The sequence below is a fragment of the Vombatus ursinus genome, unplaced genomic scaffold, assembly GCF_900497805.2.
Source record: "Vombatus ursinus unplaced genomic scaffold, bare-nosed wombat genome assembly UNPS02005459.1, whole genome shotgun sequence".
Classification (NCBI taxonomy): Eukaryota; Metazoa; Chordata; class Mammalia; order Diprotodontia; family Vombatidae; genus Vombatus; species Vombatus ursinus.
The window spans coordinates 1,413,688-1,428,589 of record NW_020945237.1 but is presented as its reverse complement, the minus strand read 5'-3'; the positions used below and the strand labels follow the sequence as shown (position 1 = coordinate 1,428,589).

General features: G+C 37.7%; 1 protein-coding gene across 1 annotated transcript in view; it reads right to left on the bottom strand.

The window, feature by feature from the left end:
* Positions 1-9,022: 9,022 nt before the first annotated feature.
* Positions 9,023-14,902, bottom strand: part of CDK6 (cyclin dependent kinase 6) — a 138,175-nt gene continuing 132,295 nt past the window's right edge. Inside the window, exon 5 of the mRNA XM_027847839.1 lies at positions 9,023-13,762. Coding sequence (XP_027703640.1) covers positions 13,616-13,762 — 147 coding nt within the window. The 3' untranslated portion in view covers positions 9,023-13,615. The remainder of the gene's footprint in view (positions 13,763-14,902) is intronic.

The window sequence follows — 14,902 nt, the reverse complement described above, 5'->3', positions numbered from 1 at the left end:
GTTTATCAATTTGCTTGATCTTTTCAAAGAAAGAGCCAGCTTCTAGTTCATCATTTCTATATTCTTTTTGATTTCCATTTTATTTCTCCTCTCTTTTTCATTATCTCCTCTTTGGTGCTTTTTTCATTTGTTGGCACATTCAGTTCAATAGTACTCCTGTTTTCTCTTTTGTTAATGTATTTTTGTTTTTGTTTTTTTTCGTTGGGCAATGGGGGTTAAGTAACTTGCTCAGGGTCACACAGCTAGTAAGTATGTGTCTGAGACCGGATTTGAACTCAGGTCCTCCTGAATCCAGGGCCGGTGCTCTATCCACTGTGCCACCTAGCTGCCCCTGTTAATGTATTTTTTAAGGATATAATTCCTTAGGGCTCTTTTTATCTACAATCAAGAAATTTTGATATTGTTTCATTATTATCACTTTCTTTGATTTATTTATTCTTTGACTCATTCATCATTTAGGATTTCACCATTAAATTTTCATTTGGGTCTGTCTTTTTCCCCCTGAATTAATGACTTTTTTTTGCATTATGGTCTGTGGAGGACTACCTATGTATGCCTTTTTACACTTATTCACAATGTCTCTGGACTTACAATTAGTTTTCATAAAAATTCCATGTGGTGCCAAAAAATTTGTTTTAGCTGTGCCACATGGAAGATACCATGTCTTTTCACTCTACTTTCTCTCACAATTTGTTCATTTCTATATTGTTCCTTTTGTTTATATTTCTGTTAGATTTGTCCAAAACTGAAAGGACACTATTGTATTACTATGTCTTTTATTCCTGCAGGAGATAGAGAAAATGGAAGTGTTGACCCAAATTTTTCCATGTGCTTAATTGTGTAATTCATTACAACCCACTTTTTTTCCTATGATCATTTCCCTCCCTCACTCGCTATGGAATCTCCCTTTGTGTCCTTGTCCACCCATATTTCTAGCTGTTAACTGTCCCCAGAACCTCTGATTTCCCTTCACCTGAGGCATGATGCTGTCCATGGTGGCAAAACATTCTCTTAAAGGCAGTGGTCTCTACAGATTATATCCAGTTAAGAACCCCATCTCTCCTCATAGAACTTATCTTCCTTTCTTCATGAGAGCATTTTTTAGTGGGTCCCCTCTCACACCGGAATCAAGATTTCTTTTCTTGCCGCTGTTTCATTACCTTCCTTTACCACCTCACCTACTCTCTTATGTCTCCTGTTTCTTCCTGAGAAGTTATGAGGATAATTTTTCCTTTATTATTTACCATAATTAACTCTGAAGTGGAATGTTTATCTGATACTTATTTCCTGTCTCACATGGCAAACTGGGCTTTTTTTCCCCCTTAAAGTCAGAACTCAATAAAGAATGTTAAATGGACTTGTAGGGTGATTTCCTTATAGCCTTTCTCAACATATTGTCTCTTTGCTTCTTAAGCGCCATTTTCCTACAGACTACTCACTCACTCATGCTTGATTTCTAAATACTCTATTATTTTTCAGTCACCAAAGCTCTTCATAGTCTTGACTGTCTACTTTCAGTGGCTTTGTGAGTAGTATTAGCTCTCCTGAATAATACATTTAATTTGAAGGATATTTAGAATCTAAAATGGTATCTATACTTGAGGAAATTATAGCTATGCTCCTTGATGGCAAACATATAGGCAGGGCTCTAGCTCTGGACAGTTTTAGGAACCACCCTTTAGTTATCTAAAGTACAAAAATAGAGAAAACACAGGAAGCAATGTGGTATGGTAGACTGGACCCGGAATTTGGAAGACCTGGGTTAGGATCTTAACTCCGGCACTTGCCAGCTATTTGACCCTGAGCTGATCGCTTAACCTCTATGGGCTTGTTTCCTCATCTGTGGACAATGGAGGGGCTTAGACCCCATAACCACTAAGGCTCCTTCTGGCTCTAATTATCTGATCCTTTATGAAGTCAGTTTTATATTCCGAAGACGCTTATTTAGCAAGGGAAGCATTACAGGGCAGCAAGAACCTTCCTTTTCTAGCTTCTCCCAGTAGCAATTTCAAGGGCAGAAAGCTCCCATAGGACCCTGTCCTTCCAGATTATTTACTCACCTTTCTTTTCCCCATCTCTTGACAATTAATCCCACACTTACTACCCACTTTCCATTCTAAACTTAGATGGATAAAAGAAATGGGTAAATAATGATTCATCAACCAACTCTGAGATGAAGATCTACTATTCATTTTGTTCCTTATTTTTGCTGTAAGGACAGAATTCATTCAAAAGAAATGTTTGAAACACATTTTGCCAAAATTTGTATTTATTCAGTACTACTGTGACTGTACTCATCTTACATCAAGATAAAAGAAAAATATAGTTAAGACAGCGAATCTTTGAGAAAGCAGTTTAAAAAGATTGCTTTTTTGTTATTTTTATTTGCTATCAGTACTTGTATTGAAAGAAACTGTATGTATGGGATGATAAATATACAAACTACTTCTCTTTTATTTCAAATTATCTTGTGCATAACTGAAAATATTAATCTGACAATGACATTCCAATATTGATTTTTTAAAAAAACAATGAACCTCATCATTTGACAATAAATACATAACTTGGCTTTCTAGCACTGCCAGCAGTAAGACATCCAGTTCTAAAGGACTACTTACTTCTCTGATAAAATAAGTCTTATCTAATCCCATATCTGTGACCCTTTGTACTTTTTTCTGCCCTTTCAACATTTGTGATTGCTAATATGTGGCTACTCCTGAAGTCCATTCTCTCCTCTCTCCATAAACTGTTCTAGAGAAATAAAACAATGAATCCCTTATGGTAAGGCGCATGCTAGAAAGAGTATATTAGATCAGAAAAACCAAGGTAAAGGAACCCAAACTTAGGTTGACTTTGAAACAAAGATTTATATGAGAGTGTACTGAGTTTTATATACTACAGTTTGCTTTCTGTAGTTCTTGGGTATTACATTCCATTGAACAATAAATGCGATCTCTTCTCCTTCCTTGCAGGCTAGGAAGACTATAGATAAGCTGACCTATATCTCCAAATGTCTAGAGAGGGGAAGGCCAGAGCTTTCCACTTGGGCTGCCATAAGGAAAGAATGTTCTTTCAAAGAGAGAAGTACTTCCCCTCCTAGGAGCTGTCCAAGGTAAAGATACCAGAAAGGGGAATGTCACAGCTGTGCTATAGTTGTAGCTCTTTCCTATTCTCCCCTTCCCATCTGTGGCCTGGGCCATTCTATCTTGAAGGGTTACACAGCTCAGCTATGCATGAGGGGAAAGGTTTCCCCCAAAGCAATGCTGCACCCATGCTTAGCATGGAAGAGAACTACCTCTTGCAGTAGGCTGAGTAAAGAAGGCACCAGGGTGGTCCTGACACATAGAACCTCCTGTCAGGGTTCCCCTTTCCGCATCTCTGTACCCAGGGACAGAGAAGGGATAAGTCAGCATAAGAAAATGATAAAACAGCTAAATCTAGAGTAAAGTTATGTTCCAGGCAAGGCATCTTCATGCACCTCTTCTTTTAACAGCTAAACCAAAAGCACCAAAAATAGAACCACTTAATAGCAATTATTAAGCACACTGAATGAAAAAAAATTATGCACCTTTTGAAGGAACAGTAATACACGCACCTTTAACATGTTTGTACCCTGATATTAAAATAGCAGAATGAATTTCAAGTATGAAGAAATATTGTGAAAGGGTGGCCTGTGAACCGGTAGAAAAAGCAGCCTGGAATGTATGATTTGCACCCTTAGGGAAGTCTTCATCTTGGAGCAGAAGTCAAACTGGACATTTTAATGAAATAATTTGATTTTAGATAAGAGGATGCGGGAAAGTCATTGGTGTATGTCATCAACCTTAGATTCATATATCCTGGACCAAGAACTGGGAACCTTCTTTGGGCTGCTGTGCAAGGTCAGAGGGATTATGAGGAAGGGAGCAGGGCATACAAGGCATGTCCACAACTAAGCATGGCATCAAAAGCACCTCTTAACTGGGCCGCTGCTACCTGAGCAGGGGCAGAAGTAAATAAGGAAAAGCCAGCTCTGTGGGTACCCCAAGACAATGGTGGGAAGCACAGGAAAGGGGCATGAAGGATGCCCAGATTAGTGGAAGGAACAGATGAAGAAAGAGATACAGGATTGCCAGATTGGCAGTGTGGTAGGCATTGGCCAAGCAGCGGGTCAGGCAGGGGATTAGAGAAGTCTCTTCTGGCAAGCAGGACCCCTGCCCTAGACACTACCAGAATAACCTCAATTTCAAACACAGAAACCAACGATTCAAGTGTATAATCCCAGAATTTTTTTCAACATTTACAATATTATCTATGATCAGAATACACTGAAAAAAATAAGCTTAGGTGTGTGACCTACAGTATTATAACCCTGAAAAAATAGTTTTGATTATGCCTTGTGGAATTGTAAAAACAAAATAACCCAAACCCCAAATATATTTTACAGTATAAATGTATTTCTACACATCTCAGAACAAATATCCTATAAAAATCTCTAGTGCTGGTACTCTCATGGGTACCAATATTGTGCTTCTCTTATCACATACTGTATCTCTAAACTAAAAAGCATGCTTTTCAAACTTTTAGATCAAAAATGAAATGCTAGAAATCTCTCAAGTTACTGAAATGTTGGGTATTACTAGTTGCCAAATTCTGGTTGAACATCATTCCACTTGCAATCCTTTTCTTCTTAGTAACCAAAGAAAACTACCTCTGTACAAATCTGAGTTCTCTAAGACCTTGAAACTTAGACCTTCTGTTGTCTGAAACATTGCAGAAACCCTAAGACACAACATCCATCACATATGGAAACTCCTTCTGCAGTAGCCTCACTCAGAGCTCTTTCTGTCAACAATATTATCTGTTTCCATTAACACATACAAGGGCACTTTATGATTCTGAAGGCTTTTCCCACAAACCCAGGCAAACTAAGGCACCAACTTAAGCATCTGTCCCCGATTGGCATTTTCTCAGATGGCCATCTAGGGCAGCTCCTAAATTAAGGCAGCACCTGGGATGGTTTTCTAACTTGAGTTTTTGTTTTTTGACTTTTTTTTTTTTAACATTATGCTATATGTAGACAGCAAAAACATTTCAAAGTCTTTTTTGTTAATTCCTTTGCTGATCTGAGAAAGGAAACTCAGGTGTAAAATACTCTATCCAACCAAGTCCATTTTACTTATCTAATGCAAAGGTATGCAGCTTACTCAGGCACTTAGTTTTAAGTTCTTTCCATCTAGATTAGGTGCCCCTTTGACAATGATAATTAACATTAAATGCACATGAAGTATAAAACAGGAAGCTTTAAGATTTTCTGTCTCCAGCTGTATTTTCACATGACAAGTATAATCCAGAAATAAATAACAATGAAGACTGATAGTAGAAATACCTTTTTGAATGCTGAACAGCTTTTAGAAAATATTGCCCACAGGTGGGCAGCTGGTCCCAGAGTCCTATGGATTCACTAGGACACTTTTTACTCATTACAGCAAGATGCATGAATACATGCAAGTAAAGGACTATCGATATATATGGGTACACATCATCACAAACACAGGTTCGAGAGTGGAAATGGAATCCGGGGTGGATTCAGGAGTATGAGCAATGTGGTCATTACCACATTGTCACCTGGGGAACCAGGTTTTACTATTTTGAAATGTCAAGTCAAATTCAAAGTGCTTTGGGATCAGTGAAATATTGAAGCTTCTGCTAACACAGCGAATATTTTTAAAGGACTAGGGGCCTTCAACCAAGGGCACAAAGAGGATCTTTAGAACATTCACCTAAGATCATAGGCAGATCCTATAGAAAAACAACAGAATAGTTTAGGAATGAAATAATGGTGGGTTCTTTTAAGAAAATCCATTTCTCAAACAATGTGAATCTTCCCCTGGTGATTCACCACAAAGTTCAGGTACATAGAAATATGCCAAAGTAGTTAAGCATTCATTTAAAGATACTTAACTATTGGACAGGGATAGAGAAGAAAGAGAAGAAAAGCAAAATTCACTTGTTACATGTCATGGCCAGCTAAGGAGCAAGCAGAAATAAGGACTCTTCTGGGTTCATCTTTATAGTTAAGCAAGAGCCATCTAAATAGAGAATGGTGAAAAGAAATCTAGCTTTCCTATAATTAGCCATTTTCTCTTGGGGGAGTGGCAAGCAAGCTCACTTTGTAGACCTGCTGTTCCTAGACTAACAAACCTTGGGCTGAGTTGCAGTAACCACACCTCTTCAAAGTAATCTTCATAAATTTTGTGGAGATACTCTTTGGAGTCTAAGCAGGATTTTCTTTCTTAAACACTGTCCGACAGCTTTTCTTTCCCCAATATTGTCCAATAGTTGCTTCTGAGGCAGAAATGGCACCCATGGTATCTTGCTCAGGCTGGACTTTTTTCAAATAGATGAATGGGAGGTTGGTCTAATTTCTAGCCAGGCCTAGACACTGACTTCTTCACTGAGATGGCCAGCAAATGCATCTTAATAAGCTATAAGCTCCTGAATGCCTTTGAGGTGGAAGCCACTTTTGGATGCTTACAACTGACCTCGACCTCTTCCTAACCCGCTTTGGACAAGCTAAGGATGTTTCCTTGGTCTTTCATTCTGGAATTGAAACTGGAAATCCACCACAGTATGGTAGATTTTGAACAATCCTTTAAGTCTGTCACCTACAGAAGATCAGAAACACTTGAAAGGAAGACATATGTAGAATACTTCCCAAGAAATATTAAAAAGTCATTACCTTATTTTTATTTCTATAAAGGAAAATAAACAAAAAGTGGCTTTTGATTGGGTCATGTTCAAGAGTTGTGAACTTAAGCAATGGCTGGAAATTCTGAAAGTCAGTACAATTGCTTTTCTTCATTTAAATTGATCTTGCTGGGGAAGGTGAACTAATTTTGGAGCGTATGTGCCATAACGGGTTTTTGTGCCAGTCCTGAGTTATTTCTTTGCTCTAAAGTCGAAATTTTTAAAAATATCTTTTTTTCTCAAAAAATTCATTTTTATAAAATTACATCCTCAGGTACAATTTGGGAAAGAGTAATCATACACATACATACATAATCTATATTATATATAATCTATGTGTGTAACTATCTACCTACCTACATACCACATATATATGAATCACAGATCCACTCCAATCTAGAATCTGTGATTTCATCCATGTGCTTGCTCCTAGGAAGAACTTTCCTCGACCGATACAAATTAGTAGCAGTTCTACAACTTAAAAGCTTTAGCTAGTTTCTTGGGGCATAGAGGAAACAAATGACCCTGTAAGGTCACAGAGCCAGTATATGTCAGAATAGACAAATTCCTAAGTTGTTATGTTCACAGATTATAGATAAGAAAATGAACTATCTCATATTTCTCCCTAGTTCTGTACATTCCAATTGGAACACTGCAATGCAAAAATTACTTATTGTCCATTATATTTGAGGGATTTCTCTCATATGGTACAGTAATGCTATAAAAATGGTTTTCTATATTACTTTGTTGCATGATCTATTCACCCATATGTCCCTCTTTCTTCAGGGTGATGTGCCTTCATGTAGCTACCTGACAGCAAGGAATGTTAAAGTACTGAATTTGAGATGCATCTCTCTCAAGATGAATGGGCAGAGTGCTATATTATCATCAAAATTAGCCTATGCTGTGGGGAGCGCCTTCTTTTATTAATGAATACCTACTGGCATAGAGATGACTTGGAGGGTCTCTCTCTTAAATGACCAAAGAAAGAATATTTTCTTTAAGTGCAATTTATATTTATACAAGTAATTGTGAACTCCCCACCCATTTCTGGGTGATTTCAAACATTTTATTTATCTTGAAAAACAAATACCAGATAAAAATTAAATGAAACCAAGACTGGAGCAGAGGACAGTGTTTAAAAGCTTATTTATAGGTTTAGAATTTCCCAGATTTTTTTTTCCCCCAAAGTGACATGCTGGAGAATATGCTAGCACAAAATGAATAATCTCATATCTCTTAGTGTCAGTCTGTAGGAAACAAAACAAGAACATTTCCCCTTTCCTTTCATATCCCCCATGCTCTTCTTAAAATGGCTAAGGTTATACTAACATTCTCCTAGTGGTTCTAGATGATTCTGTGAATCACAGAATACTGTGATGACCAAGGAATTAAGATGATAACTTAATTATCATTAATTAATGGTGAATATAGTTAAGCTGCTATAGGTTGCCAGTGATGAATTTGTGTCTAATAAGTACACAGAAGACATGTCAGTTAAATTTTAGGGGAGAATGGATGGGAATTAAGAAGATCAGAAGGTGCAGACTGGATTGTATTCACACCAGGGAAATCACGGACTAATCAAAATCACACACATACACACAAAGTTCTAAAGACATGCTGGGATGGATTTTCAACTGCCATTTAGGTAAACGGTTCTGAAGAACAGAAGACCCAAGAAAGAAATATTAGTGTGAATTCACTAAAAGGGAATAAAAAGAAAACCCTTTTGAAAAGCTGAATGATGATCCTAAGAATCCAAACTAGACTGAGAGGAAATAATGCCATTTATAAGTCTGATCCTACTTTTTACACAGTTTGCTAAAGATGCAGAAGTTTTATCATTATTATTATTATTATTTTTGTAGCATATATACCAACCAGTTAAGAAAGACCTAGATATAGATCTAAGCTAACGGGTTGAAAAATCTACCATAGCATGGATGACTTCTTGTTCAAAAGAAGACGGGTAGGCAAATGGAACATTCCATTTTGAAAATGATCATTAATTTCTTGCCCTTTTAAGAAGGAACACAATTATTGCTGGTCTATTGAAGATATTGTCAATTTGGAAGCTAATTAAGGCTTTCCATATTCAGAATGTGATGTATGCCATTTGGGGATGAGTTGATCCTGTAGACTTTGTTAAGTTTATTAATACAATGCTTCAATGCTGTGGTGAATGGTTTCAATTGTACATGCTGAGAAATGGAAAGGTTTCTGATTTTTGACTCAGTGGTATGTGTGCAAAACAAATTTTTTTCCATGGGATTGTTGTTCCACCCTACAATTAGCATTTTAAATTACGAGCCACAAGCTTAGTTTGAACTTTTTTTTTTTTTGGGCCACGAAATTACAGGCTGACTCATTTTACTCAACTAAATGAATGAAGATAACTATGATAAAAAACTGAACATCTTGGAACCTAGGATCAGTTTCTCCAAGAAAGCTCTTTAGAGTATACTAAATTCAGAGTTTCCATCAGAATTTTAACTTATTCTTACAAAACATGCTAGCAATATGTATACTTTGATACAAACATGGCCTCTGGATACTTTCCTTTTTTCTTCTGAACTTCCTCTAACTTTCTCCATTGTTTTTATAACTCATATTTTTACAAAAGTGTTTAAACAAATGACATCTTATTTATCTCTCAATCTAAAGGTTTCACTCCTCTAAAAAAAATCCTTCAGTACCTAAGATTCTATAACGACATTTTCTTTCTAAGGTTAATTCTTTTCGTAAGAAAGAATGAACCAAAATGGCGAACAATGGTGGTCCCTCTAAGCATCGTCTGCCACATCAAACAATTTAACAGCTTCTGGGTTTTGATATAGTTGATGTGACCTCAAGGGCTACACTTTGGAGTGAAATTGAAGATATGTGGTCTGGCATATTTAATACAAAAATACTTGAATCTTCTAAGAAGGGAAAGGAAATAATGCTGTCCTTGGTAAGCTGAATTTTAATGTATGCTGTGTTGTTAGGAAGTTCTACATGATTTTGTTTCTATGATCCAACAGGGATTGCTAATACTGGTACTCTGACACTCCGCATGCAACATTTACTTGGGCGGAAGGTCCACAGTGTGTAACCAAGAACCATAATACCAAATACATAATTTAAGGAGAAAAGTATCTGGTATGTCTAAAAGAATTTCCCTAGCAAGGTATTGATATATTTCTGTCACAAACTAAAGAGAAATTTCTCAATAAAAAAAGGAACAAAACAAAAAACCCCCAACCAAACAAGATAAAAAATGGACTGCTCCAGTTGTAATCCTGGACCTTTTTTATACTAGAGATCTTAAGTACGGTACCTCCTACAAGTTAACAAGATGCCAAGATTCTATTCTTAGGTTGGATAATTCTGATCTTTTCTGGTGAGAGCCCCCTGGGGGCTAGAAGGCCTGAAATCCAAGATGCATGCTTGTTAAAAGGAAACTATGAGAGGAGAGGGGGTGAGTCTGCCCACAAGATTCCTCCTCCTTGAACTCCCAAGTTTCCGTTGACTTCAGAACAGAAACAAAATGGGAGAATCCCATCCCTTTTGCCTTAGTTTCCTGTGAGCCTCTTTCCTTTAGGTTAGGTTTTTACCTCTTTGACATATCATATAACTCGTAAGACTGGACACCAGGCTTTGATTCACTCTAATTGTCCAGGACTAACCATAAAACTCTGCCCTGTGCTGTATTTTCTTTATCTTTACTTTGCTACAGAAGCTTTTGGCAAAAGGCAATGGCCACCCAGTATAAAACATTATATAGTTCTCTTTCAATGTAACATGGGAAACATTGTGTACATTTTTTCACCAGGCCGACAAGAGTCTTCACACTTAGCTTCAATCTGCCAAGTATTTCTAATTTGTTACATGGATTTTTAGATAAGGCTTAATGGGTATTTTGAGTTCTGATATGTCCCTGGCTTCTTGGCATTAGCAAAGATCTATGAAACAATGTTTTCCAGAAGAGTAAAAACTCAGTGCTTTTCTGGAGGATTTGGGAAAAACCTCTCCTTGAAAGCAATGGGGCCTGGTGTGGACCCTCAATCAGGAAATGGTGAACATGGAGGTGACCACCACAAGCACAAAATGACCAAAGAGTCTTGCTGGTCCAATATATGAATTAACAGAAGAGATAAGGGTTAAGCCTGACTGATGGGATAACACAAGAAGGTGAATTGCTTTATCTTATTTTGTGTTACCAGGGTCTAATTTTGGGAAGGATGTTGGGCCAAAATATGTGTTTTTTTAAAATCTCATTAAAAACTAAAAAATTAAGTCAATGGTAAATGTTAGAAAGGAAAAGCAAACTTCCTAAGCCAATTAAAAAACAAGCACAAGAGCGCACAGCACACTTGTGTTTTTTCTCATGCTAACTTTGTGACTCAAACTTTTGCCTAAGTGATGGCTAGATGGAGGCTAACTTAGAAGCTCATGTAGTAGCAAGGAAGAAAGTTCCTTAACTCAAGTTTATGATAGGATAAAACAGGTCCTCCTGTTTGTTTTAACTCAGTGCCCCAAAGAAAAGCAAAATTTGCACCATTCCTGGTCATATTTGGTATTATTTAGACCACTTTCAAGATAATTTTATTTCAAGGATTAATGCCAATGGCCAAAAACCCAGTTACTGATGTTGAAATACTGAAAAACATGTGAAATATTCTTCTTAGATGCCACCTCACTTTATTTCAAAGGAGAATTCATCCTTTGTATCACTGAAGCCAACCACTATGTGTATGTATTTTTTATTTTAAAAAGTGACTCCTCAAACCTAGATGTCCTTTACTTTTGCTATAGTTTCATATATTTGCATACCCCAAGAAGCTGCATATTGTTATTTCTCAAGAATACTATAATGCTTTTAAAAGCATAAATGTATACATGCTGTCTTTTAGTCTGACTCAGGCTGGTATTTATCCATTCTTTAATAATTCTGCCTCTGAACATAATCTAAACTGATGTGTATGTTCAAAGCAAGAGTCTAAAAGCAAAAGTGACAGTCTACCTTATTTCTCCAAAGACGGTTGGTTGGCTATGTTCTTGCTATCAGACATTAGTCACTAGAAAACAGAGTGTGCGTGAGCAGAAGACTGAGGGGGTGTGTGGCCATGAAAGCAGCTATCCGTAAGGTTAAGGTGGAGGACCATGAAGAAGCAGGAAAATACAGAACTAGCCACAATATAAAGATCTCCATTCGCAGTGGGGGATCAAGAGCCTAAGAACCAGGAATAGGCTGAATGCCTTTCATAAAGGATCCCTAACCCGAACCAAAGAGCAAGAGGAAACACTAATGGGAAGAAAACCTAATGTTTGCTTTTGTAGAGTAGAAAGCTATTCCTGAAAAATAGTTAAAGGTTTTTTTTTCTTTTTGCCCTTTTTGAAAGACAAATGCTGTACTGAAAATATATTGTATTACCAAAGTAAAAATACTAAATTATAGGTTCAAGCCATCTTCTCTACTGGTTTGTACATTTTTTTTGCTGGTGGCATAGAGGGACATGTGTAACCGACTCATCTCCTTAAGCTACAAAAGCACAGGACCATGATGTATGATCCTTGAGAGGAAGACCACTGAGGCCTGAATAAGGTTGTAGAGTTAGGGTAATGAAGTTGCAATCTTATTCCATAGATAACGAGAGGTGTGTCTGACACATGAAGATAGTGTGTAAAATGACGTAAGTAACCAGCTGGCAGTAATGTACTTAGGCACTAGGAGGTAATATGCAATACACATTTTGCAAGTAAGGCAGTGCATTATAGAAAGTACAGTGTTAACATGTAGAGATAACGCTTAGGGCATTCCTGTAACCAGCTAGAAAAGAAGGATTCTCTCAACTAAAATAGGAAATGCTTTAAAAACAGAGGCCTTACAAAATGTTTAAAAGTTGCAAACCAGAAAAACAAAGGCTCTCTCTTTTTTTTTTTTTGCCATTTTCGTTTACTTTTTTTTTTTTAAAGAGGGACATTTCCTGAAGTCAATAATAAGTAGGGAAATGATTTTTGGGACCTGTTTTGAGAGAAAAATAATTATGTTGTACAATCAAAACAGATTTGCATCGAATAAAATCAGCTTTCCAAAGAGGGCAGAGGATATTACGTATTTTGAAATACTTTCCTTAAAGATAATCATAGGGGCATTGGAAAGACAAGGATGAATTTTTCAGTGTGCATCCACTTTTGTCTAGGTAGAAATAAACACTTTCACTCCTTATAAACTTACTGCATTTAAACAGAAAGGAGATGTTGTCAACACAGGCACATATTTCTCATTGGAGAAGCCCTAATTCTGGTATTTTCTCTTCAGTAAATAGATGCATCTGTATTCCATTCCCTCCAGCCTCTAAAAATTCAATTATTCTACGTAGTTAAAAAAATAACACTTTAAGAGACCACAAGCACACACACGCATACATACATGCACACACGCACACCCACCCACACACACCCCTACACACACTCAAGAGTACCAAATCAGGCTCCAGCAGCTATAGAGAGATTACATCTGAAATCGGCAGTGACTGAATCATTCCTACTTCACTCTGGCAGCATTCGATGTTGGACAAAAGAAACGGCAGCAAAACTGGTCAGCAGCTTCTCTTCATCTGGAGTTTTTTTTTTTTTTTTTGTTTTGTTTTTGTCTCGTTTTTCCAGGTATTTCGAATGAACAAACAAACGAACAAACAGACACACAAACATCAAGCTCAAAATTGCTTTTGCATTGATTTGGAAACAGTAAACTCGGCCAGTTTCCCGGGAGAAACAAATCGCCATCCAGAAGAGAGAGGCCAAGCCTCCAGAAGCCCAGAAGTGATCAGCAGCCGCTCGGCCTCCCCCGGGAGGTGGCCCCCTCAGTCGTCAGTTCAGCTTCAGAGAATCCGTGGCCTCAAGCGCTGTTCCCCTCACTGCTGCTTTGGCTGGGGGATGTCCGAGGGTCCACATTCTCATGAGGCTTCTCTACATCATGGAAATACGGGTGAGACAATGCACCACAAGCCGAAATTCTCTTTGCCGGGTTGAATGTCAAGCACTTCTGTGGGGAGAGAAAAAAAGGGGGAAAAATCCCAATAAAAAAAGGGGGAAAAATCCCAATAAAACAAATAACTCGAACGCAACACCTATGTGTGTAAATGTATTTGCTAATGCGCATGGAGTGACAATCAACCAAGAGTTCTTACTGTTTTCTGTTGTGTTTTTCGATACATAAAGTACACAGAATTATAAAGGAAACCAACTCTACTGAAATGTAGTTATCAAAATATAACTACCCCCTCCCCCCAAAAAATCCAGGCCCACAGACCATTTGCTAGAAGGTTGATTTTAAAAGCAGCAGCATCATCAACAAAAACATAATAGAATGTAGCTGTCCAAATGGATAGAGTGTTTCAAAGGCATGACCTTGAGAGGACGTGTACTTATGATATATGATAATTTAATATATAAATGTGGAGAGGCAGGATGGCTCAGTGCCTAGAGAGCCAACTTATAGTCTTAGACCCCCGCCTGGGGCAATGAGAGTTTATACCACAGTATACTAAGGTATATTCTATACTATACCATGCCATACCAAATTATACTAAACTCTAATACCCTAGAGCTTAGTGTGGAGAGGCTTGTAACCCAAAAGGCATTCACCAGGTGACAAATTTTTTTTGGCCACAGCAACTCGTGAATTCTCCCACTAAGGAAGGTAGGGAGGGGCTATGATCTGCCATTTTGGCATGTGAGATAAGCCCCAGAAAATACATTCAGAGGATGTGGGTTGGGAAGAAGACCTTGGATATCAGCCAGGGAAAAACTAAACGAGGGAAAGGGGAGATGTATTTTAACAAATCATTTTTGTTAACTAGGGGCTTCTGCACAGATTGTCTCGCCCCCAAATCTGGCATGTTCTCCTTACTTCTGCTTCTTCCTTCAAGACTTAGATCCAAGGCCTTTCTTAGTCCCTTCCCCCACCACAAGTGCCTTTCCATTTAAGATGGCCTTGTATCTGCCCTCTATGTATCATCCCATCTCACATGTATTCTGTCTGTCCATCCTCTCTATTCTTTCTATCCTATCTCATCTCTTTAGTCTATCCATCGATCTATCTAATTACCTAGTCCATCTTTGTCTGTCTGTCCAGTACATCTATCTGTCCATCTATCCATCTATGTCTGCCTATCTGTATCTC